This window comes from Asterias rubens, chromosome 2, assembly GCF_902459465.1.
Source record: "Asterias rubens chromosome 2, eAstRub1.3, whole genome shotgun sequence".
In the NCBI taxonomy this organism is placed as follows: domain Eukaryota; kingdom Metazoa; phylum Echinodermata; class Asteroidea; order Forcipulatida; family Asteriidae; genus Asterias; species Asterias rubens.
In genome coordinates, this window is record NC_047063.1 from 24,110,527 (window position 1) to 24,130,081 (window position 19,555).

At 38.5% G+C, this 19,555-nt stretch overlaps 2 protein-coding genes across 4 annotated transcripts; one reads left to right on the plus strand and one right to left on the minus strand.

The window, feature by feature from the left end:
* Positions 1–1,791: 1,791 nt before the first annotated feature.
* On the minus strand, positions 1,792–18,206 carry LOC117302270 (UDP-galactose translocator-like). Of its 3 annotated transcripts, XM_033786145.1 has the most exons (4): positions 10,762–10,968; positions 9,425–9,600; positions 3,410–3,753; positions 1,792–2,605 (listed from the first exon to the last, which is right to left on the minus strand). In XM_033786145.1, exons 2-4 carry the CDS (start codon positions 9,513–9,515, stop codon positions 1,937–1,939), a joined length of 1,104 nt encoding a protein of 367 aa, XP_033642036.1. In that variant the 5' UTR covers positions 9,516–9,600; positions 10,762–10,968; the 3' UTR covers positions 1,792–1,936. The 3 variants fall into 3 exon arrangements, with proteins under 3 accessions (XP_033642036.1, XP_033642028.1, XP_033642045.1); XM_033786137.1 differs by lacking the exons at positions 9,425–9,600; positions 10,762–10,968 and adding an exon at positions 18,045–18,206; XM_033786154.1 differs by lacking the exon at positions 9,425–9,600.
* On the plus strand, positions 12,170–16,361 carry LOC117302288 (mitochondrial intermembrane space import and assembly protein 40-B-like). The gene is made up of 3 exons (XM_033786166.1): positions 12,170–12,273; positions 15,107–15,211; positions 15,497–16,361. Exons 1-3 carry the CDS (start codon positions 12,252–12,254, stop codon positions 15,961–15,963), a joined length of 594 nt encoding a protein of 197 aa, XP_033642057.1. The 5' UTR covers positions 12,170–12,251; the 3' UTR covers positions 15,964–16,361.
* Positions 18,207–19,555: the final 1,349 nt, after the last annotated feature.

Genomic DNA, 19,555 nt, shown 5'->3' on the forward strand with positions numbered 1-19,555 from the left:
CAGCTCTGTAAAATAGAGCCCAGATGTAAAAAGACTCGAGTAGCGTGAAATTCAGTAACACTGACAATACTAAATGTCAATTTAATTGGCAAACAAAATAATGGCTTAACTAAAGGTTGAGCCCAGACTGGTTGACCATTGGTTGACTGACTTTTATGTTTTTTTCCTGGTCCCAATAGCCTATACATGCTAACATGTGTAAAGTACAGTAGGGAACCAGTGACAATATAGCAATAGGCAGAAGGCAATGGAAGTCAATGGAGTGAGTACGTCACTGCGCATTCGTTGCTAGTCAGTGGTCAATCACAAGTTAACTTAAAAAAGCACACCAAAACACCAAAGGAATTTAACTACAATAATATAACTACAATAAGCTTCTGACAAAACTATGTTTATATAATATAATGTATACTTTACTCCTTGCGTACCACAAAAATAGACATATCACACCCAAATGGTGCAATTTTGTATTTACATGAAAGTTTATTACCCTAAAAAACTTAAACATGTATATCAAAAGGCAAAATTTGCCATGATGGTTAATAATTTCATTTACATGACTACGGACCTGGTTCATGGCTCTCTTGCAGAAAACTTCTAGCCTACAAGATCAGGAGTTGTACGAGAGCCAACAGACAAAAAACTTTTTTTGAGCAGCTGACACAGAGAAAATCAAGTCCAAAAACTGACAATCTCAGACCTAAAACAAAGTCTATCACGGTTGAAATGAAAAAGCAGTACATAGGGTGAAGTCCCTGCAAATGCTTTATTTTATCGTCGGCATCACTGCACAACCCCAAAGTTTCCCTCCAAATGCAGAGCCTGGAATTTCACAGAGGCCACGGAGACCATGGCCTCCGTTGACCTTGTCTTGGCCTTGGTGCCAAAGCTTTCAAAAATTCCCATAGACTTTAAGATTTTCCAATGGAAGTGCCCTTTCCAAATGAAAATGGCCTTGCCCTCTCAAAGATGAAATTCCAGGCCTGCAAATGTTTACATTAGCATGGTGAGAACAAACAAAAAAAACAAATTAACAACAATGACCAGTTTTAACTGGAACATTGTGTTACATGTATAAGTTTAGACCATGTCCATGACCAACTACCCTGAGAGCCATGTTAGTCTGTGCAACCGAAATGCTTTGAAAATCAATTTGAAAACAACATCAATGGACTACTCTTCTGCTAGGCCCCCCACGGAGTGACCTGTCTTGGCCTTGCGGTTGCCAGTTTCCCAAGTCGTATATTTTTATTTATTTATAAACTAACACTTTATGAACAGGCTTATAGGGTTCACAAAGAACAGGCTCACAAAGCGTTAAGACTGGTCTTATCTCGAGTCAGGACGAGTTACTCGTCTTAAATTAGGACTAGCCTTAAGTTTTTAATATCTCCTGGGACTAGTCCTACATGTAAGTTGGGACTAGTCGTAACTCTTTGTGAAATCGACCCCAGGACACGTTTTGTAGTTGTCAAAGACCAGTATTCTCACCCAACAAATGCATAAAACCTGTGAACATTCGTGTTTTTCAAATTCAAATTTTGAAAAATCTAAAATGATATCCTGTACCACAACCACATCACTTGTGAAATAATTCTTAAATTACTTAAAATTAACTAAAGCTGCTATAGACGATGTGACCTTTGTTTACATTCAAACCGCCCTCTGTTGACAAAACACTATATACGTCATGTTTCGCCGGGCACCGAGTTGCGTAGTCATAGTAAGATTACGTACACTTTCTAGCTGGCTGCCAAAACACAAAGGTTTTGCCCGGCGGTATGCGCGCGAATCATGTTATGGTTTTCGTGTGACGTCAGAGGTCACATCGTCTGTACTTCTTCTCATGAAGTAAATTTGTATTGCCACTAAATTAAGGAGCGATAACCAAATGTTTACCTTCCAACGACTATCTCCTAATAATCATTATTTCATTTTACTTTGAGGTGACTCCATTGAGGGGCTGCTCAGCGATGGTCGGTTTTTCTTTTGGTTTCGGTCGTCCGTAAATGAAGATGGCCAATATGACTAAGCCAGCGCCGACACAGAATTGGATGTTGATTTTGAAGTGGAAAATGTACACGGCCGCAATAGTGGATATGATAATGCTAAATGATGTTGCGAACCCTTTGAGGATGTTGTCGGCATACTTGACCACTATTGCTACTAAGAGGCCGCCAAACGCTTGGAGACAAATCACTCCCACGACGAACGGCGTGAATCCAAAGAACATTCCCTTGGCCGCAATGTCCTGTCCATCTTTCAGAGCCATGGTTATCAAGCCGATGACCGACCCGAACATTCCCAGCTGGATGTTGCGGAGCCATATTGACGTCTTGGATCCTTTTAAGATTTTTTCAAAGTAGACGCCGGCAAAACCGGAGAAGCTGCATGCTATGATGACGGCGATCAGGCCGTGCATGGGATTCTGTTCTGTGTGGGTCACTTCGGCAGCTCTCTTGGTCGGATCTGTGGGCTGGATTTGCACAATGGCCACACCCACAAACAGGAGGAGGAGAGCCACCCACTGGAAGGAAGCGAGACTCCTGCGCAGCATGACGACAGTAAAGAGGGCCGTTGTGAGGATCTTTAGCTGGTATGTCACCTGAAACCATGGCAATGTAAACCAAACAAATTATCCATTAAGGCAAAATCAGCAAATTCTACAATCAGGCCTTGAACTAGGCTCTTTAAGGGGCACAGAAATTTCCCTTATAAGGGGCACCGCTATGAGAACAATGTAAATTTGTATTGGAATTTTGCAAAGGGCACAATAGGCAAAAGCAAATGGCACCACTGCCATTGCTATGGGTGTCGTTGGTTATTTTCGAGGCATGTTATGCATCACCATGTTGTTCTTACTAATGATGAAACCACAGGAACCTCAAAAGTGCCTCGCACTTTAACCCAGAAGTCTGAAGATACCTGTGAAGGTTGCTGAAGAAGATGCCCCCAAAAAAGTCAGTTCTAGGTATGTGTGTGAAAAAATAAACTACAGGAAAACCGTGTAATCATGTAGGGATGGGAAACCCAACGTACATGCACCCCTATACATGTACAGCTCTGGGCTGATAAGAGATCCAACCGTGCTCCAAAAGTGTAGCTGGGGAAAGAGAAATAAACCAACCTGATACATTATGAGAAAATTTCATGTTAAGTGTACATGTATGCGTAGAAAAGTTGCCTTTTAAAGTACATAAACAACATTAATTTTGGTTTTTACCCATACACTGATGTGTGTTAGCACTGTATACTCAGTACTTCCACCGAGTCCTGTGAAAAAATATCACAAGCATGTTACTCGGTGGGATTCGAACCCACGACCCTTGCAATTCTAGAGCAGTGCCTTACCAACTAGACTACATAAACAACAGCAATTCAAAAACTAGACAGCCAGGTGCATTCATACCTGAAATGTAGCAGCGCTCAAGTTGGAGACGGCAACAAACAGTAAGTTGTTCTGTATGGTGTAGATGAATGCTGGCACTGATACCTTCAGCGTATCCCAGGGCTGGAGGACAATGTTTCCCCATAGGACCCTGCCCACCTCAACCACATTGCCACGGCTCTGGAACAGCAGAATGAACAGGCACGTGATGAGCTTCACGAACTCGGTAACGACCACCGCGACCGTGGAGAAGTACATGTTACCGGGGAGATTGCGCGTGTAGCGCATGGTGAGGATGAGCACGGCATTCTGAAGGACAAGGCACAGCAGGCTGAAATACTTCAGGTTCAGATGCGTTGAAGAACCTGTTATATCACACAGACAGAAAGGCAATTTGTTATTTTGACATCCAACTTTTATTATTTTAATATTAATCAATCTACTAAACTTTGTTGACTTTGTTCAATTCTGTAACCACTCATATTACGATGGGTTTTCAATGTCTCTGTAGAGATTTGTATCACACTGTGACACCATTTTGCTTAACAAGCAGCAATTTCGTTCAAAGTTTTGTTGTTTTTACTTGATTCAGTCATGGTTTAGTTGTGGGAACGATTTACAAAATCAATAATTGGATCTATAGCAAATGCTACAATTATTGCGTTTTTCTTTAAGTTTTTCAATTCAAGCCGCCCCTGCTTGTGCCGACTAAAAAAAACAGCAGCATTGCGCAAAAGGAAACGTCTAGACCCTAAGTAGTAGAAATCAACTAAACTTTGTTTAGTTGTGGGAACGATTTACAAAATCAATAATTGGATCTATAGCAAATGCTACAATTATTGCGTTTTTCTTTAAGTTTTTCAATTCAAGCCGCCCCTGCTTGTGCCGACTAAAAAAAACAGCAGCATTGCGCAAAAGGAAACGTCTAGACCCTAAGTAGTAGAAATCAGCATAATAATACACAGTTCTTTTATCCTTTGAACTATAAGTTCTTAGTGTAGCCTTGAACACCCAGCAGGGTGGATATGTGCGCATTTACAAGTCTTTACTATTATTATAATTATGTAAGTATGTGTAGCGATTTAACACACCCAAGGGCATCTTCTTTTAAGAAGATAAAGCTCTCATTACTTTTGTTCTACATGTACACGGTATGCTGTGATGTTCCAAACATAAGACCTACATGTAAGTGTATTATTTAAATAGTTAACACTACATATGTAACAGTCTGCAAGGTGCTGGCTAGTCTTGAAATAAAGTCGGTAATTGTGAAGTACGGTGTAGCTACGGGGACGGTACACACATCCTCGATCCCAGTATGTGTGTGAGTCATGAGTGGCAAGTTGAGCTGCTGATGACAGACCTTGCCACGCGCTACCAACGACCGTTGCATGAACGGCAATCGCACTGTGACTGTTGCATGAACGGCAGTAAGATGTGTGTTTGGGGCAGCGCTAACGACTTGTCATCAATTCTAGCTGCTGGGGAATTTTAGACTCGAGTGGATAATTCAAATTTTGCAAACATACGCGGACAAGTAAGTTTTTAAAGGTGCATAGCCCTGCATCCCTCCATGGTTATAGATACAGAATTAGTCTGCAACCCTAGTAGTTCACTCATCTGTATCCAATATAATTGTCGACACACATTCATGGGTCTCCAAAAAAGTGCTGTATATTATTTTGTTTTCAAAATGCATCGGGCACAATGGGCATTTGCAACATTTGCGACAATCATCAAATAGCATATACGAGGTGTTTTTGTATGTTCACCAACTCTACCAATATTCTTCAAATTGATTTAAGCAGTAAGAGTTAGACTATTAGACTAATCTCACCGTTACCTTACCTCAAATAAATCAAATTGTTTGAAACCAAGTGTCGTAATTCTTTATGTGAAATTTGTACGTACATTTAAAAATATAAAAAGTAGTGCTGGTTACGAAAGTACACATAATTCTTATATTCAATTGAAGAGCACACAACAAAACAACATTCAACACGTAACAATGATTATGGGCAGGGTACTGCAAAACAGATTGAAGCGTAACATTTGCAAAGCTTTTGATTACAGTCATCATCCAGCCCAAACTGTTCCGCTCTACACCACCTGAATCTTTCTTTTGGGTGAAATAATGTAAGTATGTACAATGTAGCTATGTAGAGTCATATCTAAAGTTTCAGGATTAAAAAAAAGAAAATGATCTAGTCTCCTATAATGCTAATTATGCAGTGATTTAAACCGAGAAACGAGCGCTTAGAGTGCGACAGGACGGAATGATTAATTAAAACTATAATAACTGAATTAATAGTAGACCAGCCAAACTTTACAAAGTGATATAGAAAGGAAAAAAACGGCATAGTTTGTTAATGGCTGGCATCCATGCTAGATGTATGGATCATGGGTTCAGGAAGACGATTAGGGTGGATGCCCAGCTTGATTTTGATTTTTGACCTTTTGACCCCAAAATGACCTTAACATTCAAAATCAAGCTGGGCATCCACCCTAATCGTCTTCCCGAGCCCATGATCCATACATCTAGCATGGATGCCAGCCATTAACAAACTATGCCGTCCAAAGTGTAATCTCACACTTTGGCTGGCCTACTATAACAAATTTATCAGTTTTGTTATTTTTGTATAAAGACTTGCTGGTCATGGAGCACATGTATCTAAACCAAATTCTTAAATAAAAAAAATTAATTTATGCGAATATGCAAATCTAAAGGTATCAATTCCGTCCTGTCGCATTTTTTAATCTATTAATTAATATTCAAATATGCTTAATTTTGTATTTATTTGTATGAATTCTTCCAAACTATCAATGATAAGCATATATGCTTTCAATTAATTCCTCCAATTAACTTAATGAGGCAATCCGTAGTGTTCATAACAGGACAAAAACAAGTGCGACAGGACGGAAATAGGTGCGACAAGACGGAAAACAAGTGCGACAGGACATAATTATCTAGTCAGTTTCCCATTGTATGTTTTGTTTTTATATGGTTATGTATACACTGGCTTAAAATGGATTTAAAACATTTAGTTAGACCCACTTTTATAATGGTTATAATTGATTAAAACCATATGGACGAAATTCCGTCTGGTTTTATTTCCGTCCTGTCGCATTAATATCATAATTAATCCTCAAGTAATTGAAAGAAAGAAATATGCACAAATTATTATATTTCTGTAGGTTAGAGTATATGAGGGATTGAGGGTATACTTGATTATAAAATAAAACAATGTATAGGTTCATTAATTTTGATAAAAATGAAAAGATGTTTGAATGTTTAAAATATGTGTTTTTATCGATCCGTCCAGTCGCGCGGATGAATTTGTGTTACTATTGTAACACACTGAAGACAATTTTATTTTTTTCTGGGTGCTTGCTTGGGTCAGTTGGTTACTTGTTTACATAAATACAGTAATTTGTTTTTTAATGTAACACATTATTAAATGCACTGAAAAGGCTACATCAAATTCCGTCCTGTCAGAAAAACAATACTTTTGGCTTTGACCCATCTAAAGTCTCGAAATCAAATTCGTGGAAAAATACTTAATTTCTCGAAAAGTACATTACTTCAGAGGGAGCCTTTTCTCACAATGTTTTACATACTATCAACCTCTCCCCATTACTCGTTGTCGTTACCAAGTGAGGTTTTATGCTATAATTATTTTGAGTAATTACCAATGAAATGAAAAAAGTGGGTTAAATACACTAACAGTGTCCGTGATTCTTAATTTAACAAGGGGATACGCATTGTGCTAAGGCAAGTCACTGAATATTATTCATTTTTCTCATTTAAAGGCACTGGACACCCTTGGTAATTGTCAAAGACCACTATTCTCACTTGTTGTGAATGAAATAAAAAATCTGTGAAAATTTGGCCATCGAGGTTGCATGACAAATATTAAAGCAAAAAGCACCTATTCTTGTTGCACATTGAACAAAGTGTGTGGTTCCAGATGCCTATAAAGGCTTCAGGCTTGAAGGAGAAATTACCTCTTTCTCAAAAACTATGTTACTTCAGAGGGAGCCGTTTCTCACAATGTTTTATTCCTACTATCAACATCTCTCCATTGCTCTTTACTAATAAATAATAATAATAATAAATAATATTTATAGGGCGCCTTTTACTAAGGAAGTTTTTATGACTTCGCAACTTCGACGATCAATCGAGCTCAAATTTTCACAGGTTTGTTTTTATTTATGCATAATGTTGAGACAACAAGTGAGAAGACTGGTCTTTTAATAAATAAATACAAAATATCAGATCCAGATGGGTTTCTGTTCCATGCAAAGGAAAGACTCTGCGAAGTGTCGAAAACGTGAGACAATCAATAATTTATGTTTGCTTTGTGTATGTATGTACCGGTAGTATTTGTATTATTCCAACAACAAAACACATTGCACAATAGACCTACACAATGCTGTCTGTTTGACCAGCTGTGGTTACAAGTTTCATATAAATAAATTCTGTTATTAATTATTGTATGCATCAAGGAATTATGATTTAAAAGGCACTGGACACTATTGATAAGTACTAAAAAATAATTCAATTGTTAGCATAAACTTACTTGGTAAGTTTCTATATAAATCACTCATGAATGCATTTATATGAAATGTAGAAACATTTTTAATTTTGGCCTGTATAATTTTGTACACTTAAGTTGTCATTAATCTTTGAAGTTTTGATCAGAGATTAAAGAGTCATATAAGACTTTTATAATATCATGTCATTGTGCAGTTCATAATGATAAAGTATTTATTTTACATCACTGATGCATGTAATTAAAAATAAAAGAAAAATAAACATACAATAATAAGCTAACTCATTCACTTCTGACTTAATTTCAAGCGCAAAAATAGAACTTATTATAGATGTCAAAATTTGTATTTAATTAAACACGAGTACAGCGGTATGCCCACAGCTGTGGGATGGAAAAAGGAAAACAGCGCCCTGGTATTGTGCCAGTAAACTGGGAAGAATTTGTTAAGCGTCGTTCGCGTAAATTAGCAGTCAGGTTTGTCTGTATAATTTTCTTCTTCTTAATTCCTCCTTACAGTCCCATGGCATGGTGCGTGCCAAATAAATGCTGATTTTAATTTTTTTTTTACCTAAAATTATACAAAGTAATTGTCATTGAAAACAATAACAACATACATTGACCATTTTGACACTGAGTGATAGTTTTTAAAGGATTATATAGGTACTTTTCGTAAACACAATGTTTACAGATTTACATTAAATTTACTCTGTTTGAAGATTTGATAGTAGAAAGCGTACCTTAAAATACTAGTTGCTGAGATGCTGTAGTTTTCAAGAAATGACCACTATAACAATTAGTTGCGATAACGTAACCCTCCTGTCGATGGCGTAGCCTCCCGCGGGAGGGTTACGTTATCGCAACTATGTAACAATGTAATGAAAATGCGTTTTTAGTTTACATGCTAAACAAATAATTTTCGTCTCATGATCTAGATCTCTGACCTCAGCAAATTATTTTTTCAGGGAAGCTTTCTACCATCAATATCTTCAAACAAACTGTGTATAGTCATAGAGTATAGTTAAGCTAATGTTAATTTGTGGACATGTGGGGTTTTTTTTCCTACAAAAAGAACATAATATTAATATATTAATATTATAATTTTATAATAGAATTAGAAATATATTTATAGAACCTTTAATTTAAAAAAACTTCTTATAAAAAAAGGAGCCATCGATTAAATTTATAAGAAATTGGAACCTGAGATATTATTATAAAGAATAAGTGGTTATAACATGGAGCAATAAACTAGATTGCTTCATGGTTCTAAAAGGAACAAGAAATTAAAAGAGCATCCGAGTGAGTGACATGATCTACACGTTATATAAATCTAAGAAATAAGAGTAAGGCAAACCAAGTGACGTGGCTCACTTACACCATTAAATAAAATGTAAACAAAACTGACAACGTGTGTTTATCCTGCAAAGTTGGTGGATAACCAAGGATAATTCTTCTAAAATTATTTTACAGACTAATATATTCATACCATTCATACTGTCAGGCTGTTGGTTGCTTCCAACTTCGTGCTCTTTTACGTTCACGGCAAATCCCCTCACTTTCTCCTTTGCTCCTGCCATGTCCGTTTGGTTAGAACATGGAGCAATGACCTTGTGGAATTGAACTCTTGACCCCACATCCTCGTTCAATAGTATTCCAAAATGCCTCCGTAACAAAAATAGTAAAATTTTCAGGACAAAATTATATACGTACTTTTATTTGTAACATTTTATTTTCACGTTAAAATAAATGACAAATTTATATCAATTACGTTTTTATTTTCAATTAGAAGGAACCGTCCACCCACTTGGGAAAAAGGCAACTGTTCATAAACTTGACTAAGTCCTTTTGTTGTAATCAGAGTCGTGCGGTAAATTAATTTTATTTTTTGTAGGACGGAGTGTGGTGACCCGTATGTCCAATGCTAACTCGGGCCGCAGTTACATGTCTCTAGGGCTCAGCAGCCTCTATGGCCCTTTATAATACAGTGGTAACTTCCATACGAGAACCGAGGAGGGTTTTCTCAATTCCATTGGAGAGAACAGAGGGCGGCGTCGGTCTTTTAGACACCAAGAAAGAGGATACAGTGTAAAAAAAAAAAAAAAAAATGTTGCCAAAAATACGGTGACAGGGGGTGGGTTGGGGGGGGGGGGTGACTTCGTTTCCTGCGACATATACTCATCTTTCGAAATGCAACAAACTCAGTGAATAAAGTTTCACTTGGATGAGAAGCCCTGTATGAATGGCCCCTGTTTGCTGCTGAGGAGAGGTGTGTGTAGTTTTTCAAGATTGATGCTCGGACGTGAAATGTTTTTTCTTTGGAGGGAGAATAACGGCAACGGGTCCTATCCCTACGGCACTCACCGTCCCCCATAATCATGGAGCAAAAGATAAAAGTTCACTATATAGTCAAATAATATTTTAACAAAAGGAGTACTAGTAACTACAGAATACAGGGCCACACTCAGCGACATCCCTACCCTAACCCTAACCATAACCCTGGTGGGGTGGCCTGTATTCTATCTGTGAGACTTGTTAGTGTCGGATATTAGAGTTTTCGTGAATAGTGCGCCATAGTGGTGCCGCTCTTATACCCGGAAGAGCATACACCCGTACATACACCAGCTCCATGGTTCCACTAATAACACGGGTACCGTAATCACGTTATGAGGACTTCAAAGGAAAAAAACACCGCCAAAAGAGGACGAACAAACACATTTTTTTATCTGATGATTTTGGTTTTACTTTCTACCATGGAGGCTACCTCCATGGAGGATTCGTTCATGCTTCTATACATAGGCCATACCCCCCATCGCATCTACTCACTCATTTCGATGAAAGATTTATAGTGTCCTTTACAGTCATAGCTGGGCTACTTCTTCACACCCCACACACTGAACTTGAAGGCAGTGGACACTATTGGTAATTGTCAAAGACTAGCCTTTACAGTTGGTGTATGAAAAAATGGAGATATGAAAAAATGACAGAGTGTACTGTTTATGGTTATACGCCACTGAGCGGTATGTCCTTTGATGGGGACAGTGGTGCTTTATCCTCCATGTTATTGTTCACTGTGTGACAGTTTCCTTGCTCTATGGTTGAGTGCACATCTCTCTGTCAACCGGTGTGGCGGTTTCAACTTTCCGCCGTGTTCAGTTTTCCGAATGACCAAATACGGTAATTACATTACGTCATGCGATGCCTGCGCACAGCAAGCGAAAGTAGTCTATTTTTAGTGCCGTATTGAGTCATCCGTGTTACTCTCCGGTAGCTGTCATGGCGGCGTCCACGAGTACAACGAGCGGCGAACGCGTGGATCGTATGAGAGAATTTGGTGTGAACAAGCAAATTATCCTGTATTTATACCGAACGAGCGTCAGAGAATCAGAAGAATGTTTTATTATTCTGGTTTAGTTTATTAAATTGATTTATTACCGTTTTTTATTTTATTTTATTTGTTTAGTTATTTTTTTTATTTCACTGAGTACAGTACTTGCCAGGGTACTCGCGGCGGTATTTTTGTCTGGCTACGTCACCTGGAAAACTGAACACGCCGGAAAGCTAAAACCGTTCAAACAACGTGTTGAAATGTCCGGCTACGTCACCCGGAAAACTGAACACGGCGGAAGACTGAAACCGCCACACCGGCTTAATGTTGCGACCCGCGGTCTCCTATCCCCTCAGCTGGGGGACGGGACAAATTTGTTGCCCGATAGTGGTATAGTGATATACCATAGTACATAAGAGCACTTGGTTCCTTGCTCATGGAGGAAGAATTTAAAATTAGATTTCTTCTCAGTTTTCTTCCTCCATGCTCTCTATGGATATACAATAGATAACGTTAACCGCAGTCACCCTCTCACAAGTTTCTCTCTACCTATACACGGTATGCTGATATTGATAATGTGCTGCGGGGCTATAGCTCATGATGAGATATGTGTCAGACCATGGTCAGGCCTACACAATGATTGTTTGCATGTTAGACCTCTAACTTCAGTCCTTTTGTTATGTCTACCTGGACTAAAATGCCTCTATTCCAACGAATTATGCAGTCAAAACTGCTCTGGGAACTCAAACAAAACCATCCTAACCATCCTACACAACGCAAAAATAATTTTCAGCCAGGGACTTTCGCGAAGAAAGAACATCCGACGGACTGTATGAAGTTTAATTGTGTACACACACGTGTGTTGGGTATTACTTTTAGTGTTACATCACATTATTACACCACAGAACCGCCGGCGAACGGAGAAAGATGGTGGCGGTTGTACACTAACTAAGGGAACTAAGTACGGTACGATTGAAGTTTTAAAAAAATGTCATATTGTAAGGAGGAAGGTAAGAATGCATAGCTTGTATCTATAATTACATGTGGAGGACAATTTTTGATTGTACATGAACTAAGCCCAAGTCCCATGAAGAATGAAAAGAGCTTCGTCATTAATCCGGTTAAACTTATTTAATGTCTGATGTTTATTTTGATTTTGAATGTAAGACCATGGTCAGACAACTCGTTCGTTCGGTCGAGTTGTCCATGGAGGTAATTCTACCTCCATGAGTTGTCTGAACCGTCGAGCTGTCCGAACGGATAAGTTGTCCGACGGACGGGATCCCTAACTTTCCGTATGGCGCCACCACTTGTTCACTCATCTTTACAAAAAGGTATATATCAATCAGGTAAATTAGATACTATATTATTTTATTTCGAATGAAAAAGTGGTGGTGCCATACGTAAACTTTTCCGCAAATTTAAAAAAATGCTTGAATTGCAGATACGTAAATTTGTGAAACGTGTTAAGGTTTGGAGGCAAAATTTAGGAAAATGCTACAATACATTGCTATTACTTCCAGAAACTATAATTATAAAAAGGCTCCCTTGCTCACAGGGGAGCCTTATAGTTTTTAGAAGTACAATGCTATAGGGGTTATAGAGTACTTTTGCAATTTAATTATTTCATTGTAAAAAGAAAAATAAGAAGAAAAAAAACATCTTTTGACCCAATTCACCTGACGTCATCATCAGAATATTGGATGCGCAATGTCACTGTGCATTATTCATTAAAGTGCGCTGCATTTTAGGTGACGCGACATTTGCACGTAAACTGATTGACCACCAAAATGGTGAGCGTGGCACAGTCATCGCGTCTGACCTGTGTGCAAGGGGTCAATATATTTAATAATTAATAATTGTGGCTTCTTATATAGCGCACATGTCCGTCACTCAGTGACGCTCTAGCTCCTGGCACTGTAACATACAGTATTTCCTGCAAGATGTGGGACTACGTATTTTAATTTGGTTTGCAGTAACTGACATCATGTGTACTTACATCTTGCCAGGTAGAGTTTGTTCCTTAGAGAACTGTCTTGCTATATTCATCTCCCTAGTCCCGGCACGAGTAACATTGGTGTGCTAACTCGACATCCAGCATCGATTGGTTAAGGACGCAATGACTATCATTTATCAAGTTGTTAATTTATCCAACAATTTTCAAAGCAATGGGCCAGTTTACCTTAAGCATCTTCACTCTATTTGTTTTACTAGTTGACTCTGAGTCTCAACAATATGTTTTTACTCATAAAACAAATTTTACCAAATATTTTAGTCTTGCTAGATGTTGTTCGCCATATACATGTACATCTACATGTATCCCAAACAAGCTATTGATTTTGGACTCGCTTAAGATTTTTTTTTCTTCTGAGTTTGTCATGTGTCGCAGCAAGTTATTTATGCTGGCACTTTTTGTTGGTTGATCTGATTACAATCAAATGCTGGTCACTCCGTTCTATCCAAGCATAGAGTAAGGATCCAAGTCATGGATGAAGTGTTTTTATAGAGACCCAGACAAGCTATTATTAGTCTTGATTTTACCCTTTTACATCAATGTGTATTAGCACTGTACACTCAGTACTTTTTGAGTTTGGTATATTACTCGTGTGGGATTCAAACTCACAACCTTTGCAATTCTACAGACTAGCTAACAGGCCTGATGCTTGGCTTTTGAATAGTACACGACTCTGAGGAAATTTGAATTTTCTAATTGCAACATTTTAGGGGGATCTAAGGCAATCACTCACTCACTCGATCGCCCACAGGTGGGCAACAAGGCAAAGACCAGAGGCAATGAAGGCAATGTCATCCAGTGCTCTCTTTTAAGTATCAGGGGTGGATTTCACAAAGAGTTAGGACTAGTCTTATCTCGAGTTAGGACGAGTTACTCGTCCTAACTTAGGACTATCCATGCAATTTGAATATCTCCTAGGACTAGTCCTAACTCTTTGTGAAATCGACCCCCTGCCTACTAGTCTAGAGACTTTTTAACTTTTACAAGGCTTTACCTTTCGATTAAAACATGTCAAGGGGCTCCAAGGCAATAAACAGGCCCATTGGCACTGTAGCTGTGAACTGATTTTTTGTGTGTATGTTTTGTACTGAACTGTATTTCTTTTATTTTATTGTTGATGAGTCTCTTTACTATTCTGCATCTATAAATGATGGTTTTGTAAATCAAATATTGATTTTTGTGAAACAGTTTAGATGTGTGGTTTATACTCATTTTTCTGAAACCATCTTTATAAAATACTCCCGAACACTTCTTTTTTGTTCTCCCAATGCTATGGTTGGACTAAATACATAATGTAGCAACATCCCGTTTGGTTTTTGTGCATGAAAACTACGTGAGGATGTCCTCGCTCTGTCTGAACAACCACTTTTGTTTTTGTTTTTTTATGTCTTTCAATCCTGGTTTGGGTTTTTTGGAGTTTTGAACAAAAAATGTCATGTTTTTTTAGGTTTGCAAATTCTGTAAAACAAAGCCTTATTGCTGATTTGTATTGCGTTGGAACATCCCAAAGTCAATAGAATTTCTTGTGTGATTATGCCCACTTGTGAAAATATGTAGCTCGTACATGTATGATTGGTGACCATTTTTGTACAATAAGAGCGCTTTGGTAAAACATAATAAAATAGATCGTAGATTTATAATAACAACCTTATTACTGAGATTGTACATTTATAATTACGACCTTGTTACTGAAGGAGTTCAGTCCTTGGTTCAATAGCTAGACACGCCTTACAAACACACAGTGGTGGAAACATCACTTTGCCTCTGTTAAGGGTCAGAAGATGATCACCCAAGACTAATAATTCTCTGTTGTTTTCCATTGATACCAGGAAAGGACAGGATTATCTTTGTGACCAAAGAGGACCAGGACGAGCCCATCCTGACGAAAGATGTCAAAGAGCTAGGGACAGAAGACTCTCCAGAGGAGGGAGAAGGTATAATTGTTGGCGTTTGGCCAGTGTTAAAATAATGTCATGGTTACAGCCCTTGAAATTTATAAGCAAAAAATCCCTGAACCACCAGGGCTTGAATTATACACTGGACTGCATGGATCGCAATAATGGTGTTCTCTTGTGTGTCTTCATGTAGTGTATTCCGAAACCCCTCTCTGCTGATCAGAAACACCACAGCTTGAGGTCTATTGTGCTTGACTACTGAATTACAACACACCAAAAGATAATTAGTTTTGACTAAGATTTAACTTTGATTTCTCCCAACAGGTCTGATCCTTGAGAATGGTGAGATCAACTGGAACTGCCCCTGCCTTGGGGGAATGGCCAGCGGGCCGTGCGGAGTGGAGTTCAGGGATGCCTTCTCCTGTTTTCACTACAGTGAGGAAGATCCCAAAGGGTCGGATTGCATAGACAATTTCCGCACCATGCAAGAGTGTATGGTCAGTTATCCTGATCTGTACCCTGTTGGAGGAGAAGATAAGGCTGAAGATAAGAAGGAGAAGGAGGAGCTGGCAAAAGATGAAGCATCTTCATCAATACCGGATGAAGATTCTCAAGTTAAGAGTGCTCCTACATCTGAGGAGAAGGAGGAGCTGCCGAATGAGGAGGCATCTTCATCATCACCGCATGCAGAATCTCCAGTGGAGACTGCTCCTCCATCATCTGTAGAACATAAAACTGATGAAATTGCAGAGGAGGCGAAGGTATCAGACCAGCCAGAGAGTAAATCTTGATGTCTGTTCATCATCATGTTAATACAGAGACTCTTTATAGAAAGTAGTTATTCAGTATTCACTAATAATGGTGATTATTTGATTTGTAAAGTGAATGATAAAATCAAGAAATTTGCAGTTGGATATCTTTTGAAAAGTCAGAATTTTCAGGAGCCAGGTTTACAATTTTGTTTCTACCATGTACATACTTTTATCAATTCCACCTAAAAGTGAGTGCGTTTTTTTATCTTGAGAATGTATCGACCACCCTGTTCATAATTTGGACAGTTTTGGACCACTCAGTGTGTATTATCAGAACCAGTTATTAAAATAACTAAGAACCTTTTGTTAAGCAAGTATTTGGAATAGCCTTTTATTAAATTCACATGAGGTTTAGAAATTCTGGTTAAGACCATCTGGATCTGTTTTTATCAAGTTTCTTTCTCTCTCAATATCCCTTTAACGCTTCCATAGTTCTCAGCATCCCGATGCTATAACCGATGTTTTTAAACAGCTTGTAACGAATGCGATGTCTTGTGATGCTTGAGGAGATAGCAGCAGAAATGCCAGGTCCAAATAACATAAAGCTGTTGAAAACACTCGACACCTTTGTAATTGTCATAGACCAGTCTTTTCACTTGGTGTTTCTCAATATTTGCACATAATAACAAACCTGTGAAAGTTTGAACTCGATTGGTCGTTGAGGTTGCAAGATAATATAGGGTAGAAAAAACTACTGTTACATGAAGTTCTTTCATGCTTGATAAATCAATTCAAATATTTTACGTAGAAATCACTAATTAAAAAAAACTATGTTACTTCAGAGGGAGCAGTTTCTCACTCAAAAGTTCTCCACTGCTTGTTACCAAGCCAGTTTTTATGCGAACAATTATTTTTGAGTAGTTACCAATGGTGTCCAGTGCCTTAAAGCAGAAATTACTGCTTGGGAATTTTCTTTGCTTTAAGCAAAAAAAATGAGTGGCCACCAGTTGCAACAATGTACATGCTTCATGGAATTTTTGGCTGGTAACTAGGTTCTATTAAGGAAGATTTTTCTGTGGTTAGCAAGTTTTTATGCTTACAGGCTTTATGAAATTTGGCCCAGGTAATTCACCAGTATTTGTATAGTTCTGAGCGAGGTTACTTTCCTTCCTCAATGTTAAAAGGTTGTACCATAGCTGGGGCTCGGTCATGTTGACATGACTTTGATACTTCTAGGATGCAGCCCGTTCAAATGATGTTACGAACATTACATCATTGGTTTTTGGTAATAAAACAGTTGTTGGCAGTGTAAGCACCTTATGTAAAGGCACCATATACATTAATTGACAAACCTGTAGAATTTTTAGATCATTCGGGCATCTGGTTCACGAGAAAACAATGAAAAAAGGTTGCACATTTTGAATGACATCGATTAAAACAAAAATGAATAAAACTAGCGGAAAATTGGTTTTATTTATTGCTCAATATGACATTTCAGACATTCCAAGGCAACATGTTCCTTACACATTTTTGTGAGGACGTTCTGATTTTTTTAGTACAAAAAGCAAAGGATCAACACTGTTATTATTTTCAAATTGCAATAAAATAGAGCTATACAATGATACACATTTATTGATAGTTAAATCTTTCGTTCAAAGGAACATTATTTTGATGTCAGGGGATGGACGCCCAGCCCAGTTGAGACGCTGAGTGCGCCATGCCAGAGACTCGAAACGAACCCTTTAGCTGTGATGACCTCTATGGGTGACCTCAACGAACTTATCAGGAATTTCGTGAGAACTAAACAGTGACACGTGTCTCGATGTAATGTCAACTCAAGTTCCGTTGAAGGTCAAAGCCAAGACTTTTTAAGCACATGGAGAGAACTGCTGATCACATTGTGGTATAATGTAAATGGCATTAAAACAAGAGATCGCAACAGGTTCATCGTGTATAATAAAATCACTTGCGGATGTTTTTCACTCGAGTCGCCTGCTATAAATTTAAAATATACACCATAACAACAGAATAAGTGATATATGACTATTTGTATGGTTACGTATTGTTGCATGAAAGAGCTCTGTGGAATGAGACGGACAATTATATAGATGTTTACATACCAACTTCAATCCCTTGACATCGAAGGTAAGCAGCATGCGCGTCATCGTCAGCGGGAGCCTCATCAGTTGGTGGTGGTGGGCTTGTTTTCCCCTCCGTCAACCCCTTCTCCTCCTCGGACTTTGCAGATTTTTTGACCGCACGACGCCTTGCCATGATTTGTCTGTGGTATTTTCGATACACAATACATGTATACACAGCAGAGAGACAGGCACAATCTGTGTACGTTTCAAAATTAACACGTCCGTCCCGCCGACACGGGTCACACTCAAAATCTGGTGTTAATTTTATGAGCACAGCAGGGCTAGGTTGCGCTGTTGATCTATTGGGGTTCCAGTTTAGATTTCTCTATGCACCAACTATATACCAGCATGATTGCTTAATAATGGACATTACAAGTCGGTCTGCATATTTTAAAGGATGTTTTCACTTTCTGCTGGTAGGGGTTATAACACATTTTTTAAACAAATCGCTATAAAAGATCAGGGGTGGATTTCACAAAGGTAGTCCTAGGCAATGCTAAGAGATTTGTGAAATCCACCCCTGCTAACTAACTGCCGCCATTCTGCGCCTTGAAAGCAAGCAACTGAATGTCTAACCTCGTTGTGGCACAGTTGCGAATGTTTTACATTTCAATCACTGTGAGAGGTTATAACACATTTTGTAAACAAACAGCTAAAAAAAACATAGGTCTTATAAAAGATCAGGCCAAACTAATATTATAATAATATTGCCTCAGTGCCGCCATTTTGCGATTTGAAAGCAAAAGTGATCTGTTGAACCTCGTTGTGTGGCACAGTTGCAATGTTTTACATTTCAATTACTGTGAAGACCAATTAATTAATAAGTGGGACAATCTCATTAGGATTATAATAGTAATCCCCAATTCTACCATGTGCCTGTCTTCGTGCAATCATCTGTTCCTTCCTGCAACTGGTGCAATAAGGTAAGGATATAGAATGTCTCATTTTTAGTGCTAAAGAAGGGTACACATTCAAAACTGTCACCTCGGCTGTTACTTGTATCTCGTTGTGGTATTATATGAATGTCTCAGTCCAGGCTCGAAAAGCACATGTAAGGTTGCTCTTTTTTAAAACAAACGACTCATCACTGTCTCAACAAAACGCCCATAAAAAGTGCATGTCGTGTCCCCTCCCCCCCCCCCCTCCCCTATCTCTCTCTCTCTCTCAAAAAAAATAGGTTGTTATGATGAAACAACACCTGATTTTGAGGGATTTATTTTGTATATGAATCATTATACTCTAAATTGTTCAACTTTATAAATGTATGTCCCGTGCCCCCTCCCCCCCCCCCCCCCGGATTTAATTTCATTACATGCACACAATGTTTGTTTGTTTGTTTGTGGATTTGTTTTCTTCGAGCCAAAAGACTAGAGTCCTACCTCCATGCTGCCTCTGTGAGCAAAAAAATAAAACCTTACCCCAAGCTGAAAACAAAATGTTCAGCCCCCCCCCCCCCCCCCTTACACTGACCATGGAGGAAGAATTTCTTC

What these genes read in the sequence shown, in the direction of transcription:
- LOC117302288 (XM_033786166.1), top strand. Translation starts at nt 12,252, where the DNA reads ATGTCATATTGTAAGGAGGAAG. An exon ending in GTCATATTGTAAGGAGGAAG is followed by an intron (nt 12,274 to 15,106) that starts GTAAGAATGCAT and finishes CATTGATACCAG; the next exon opens with GAAAGGACAGGATTATCTTT. An exon ending in CTCTCCAGAGGAGGGAGAAG is followed by an intron (nt 15,212 to 15,496) that starts GTATAATTGTTG and finishes TTCTCCCAACAG; the next exon opens with GTCTGATCCTTGAGAATGGT.
- LOC117302270 (XM_033786137.1), bottom strand. Translation starts at nt 18,198, where the DNA reads ATGGCAAGGCGTCGTGCGGTCAAAAAATCTGCAAAGTCCGAGGAGGAG. An exon ending in ATGTCAAGGGATTGAAGTTG is followed by an intron (nt 3,754 to 18,044) that starts GTATGTAAACAT and finishes GTGATATAACAG; the next exon opens with GTTCTTCAACGCATCTGAAC. An exon ending in TGAGCGCTGCTACATTTCAG is followed by an intron (nt 2,606 to 3,409) that starts GTATGAATGCAC and finishes CCATGGTTTCAG; the next exon opens with GTGACATACCAGCTAAAGAT.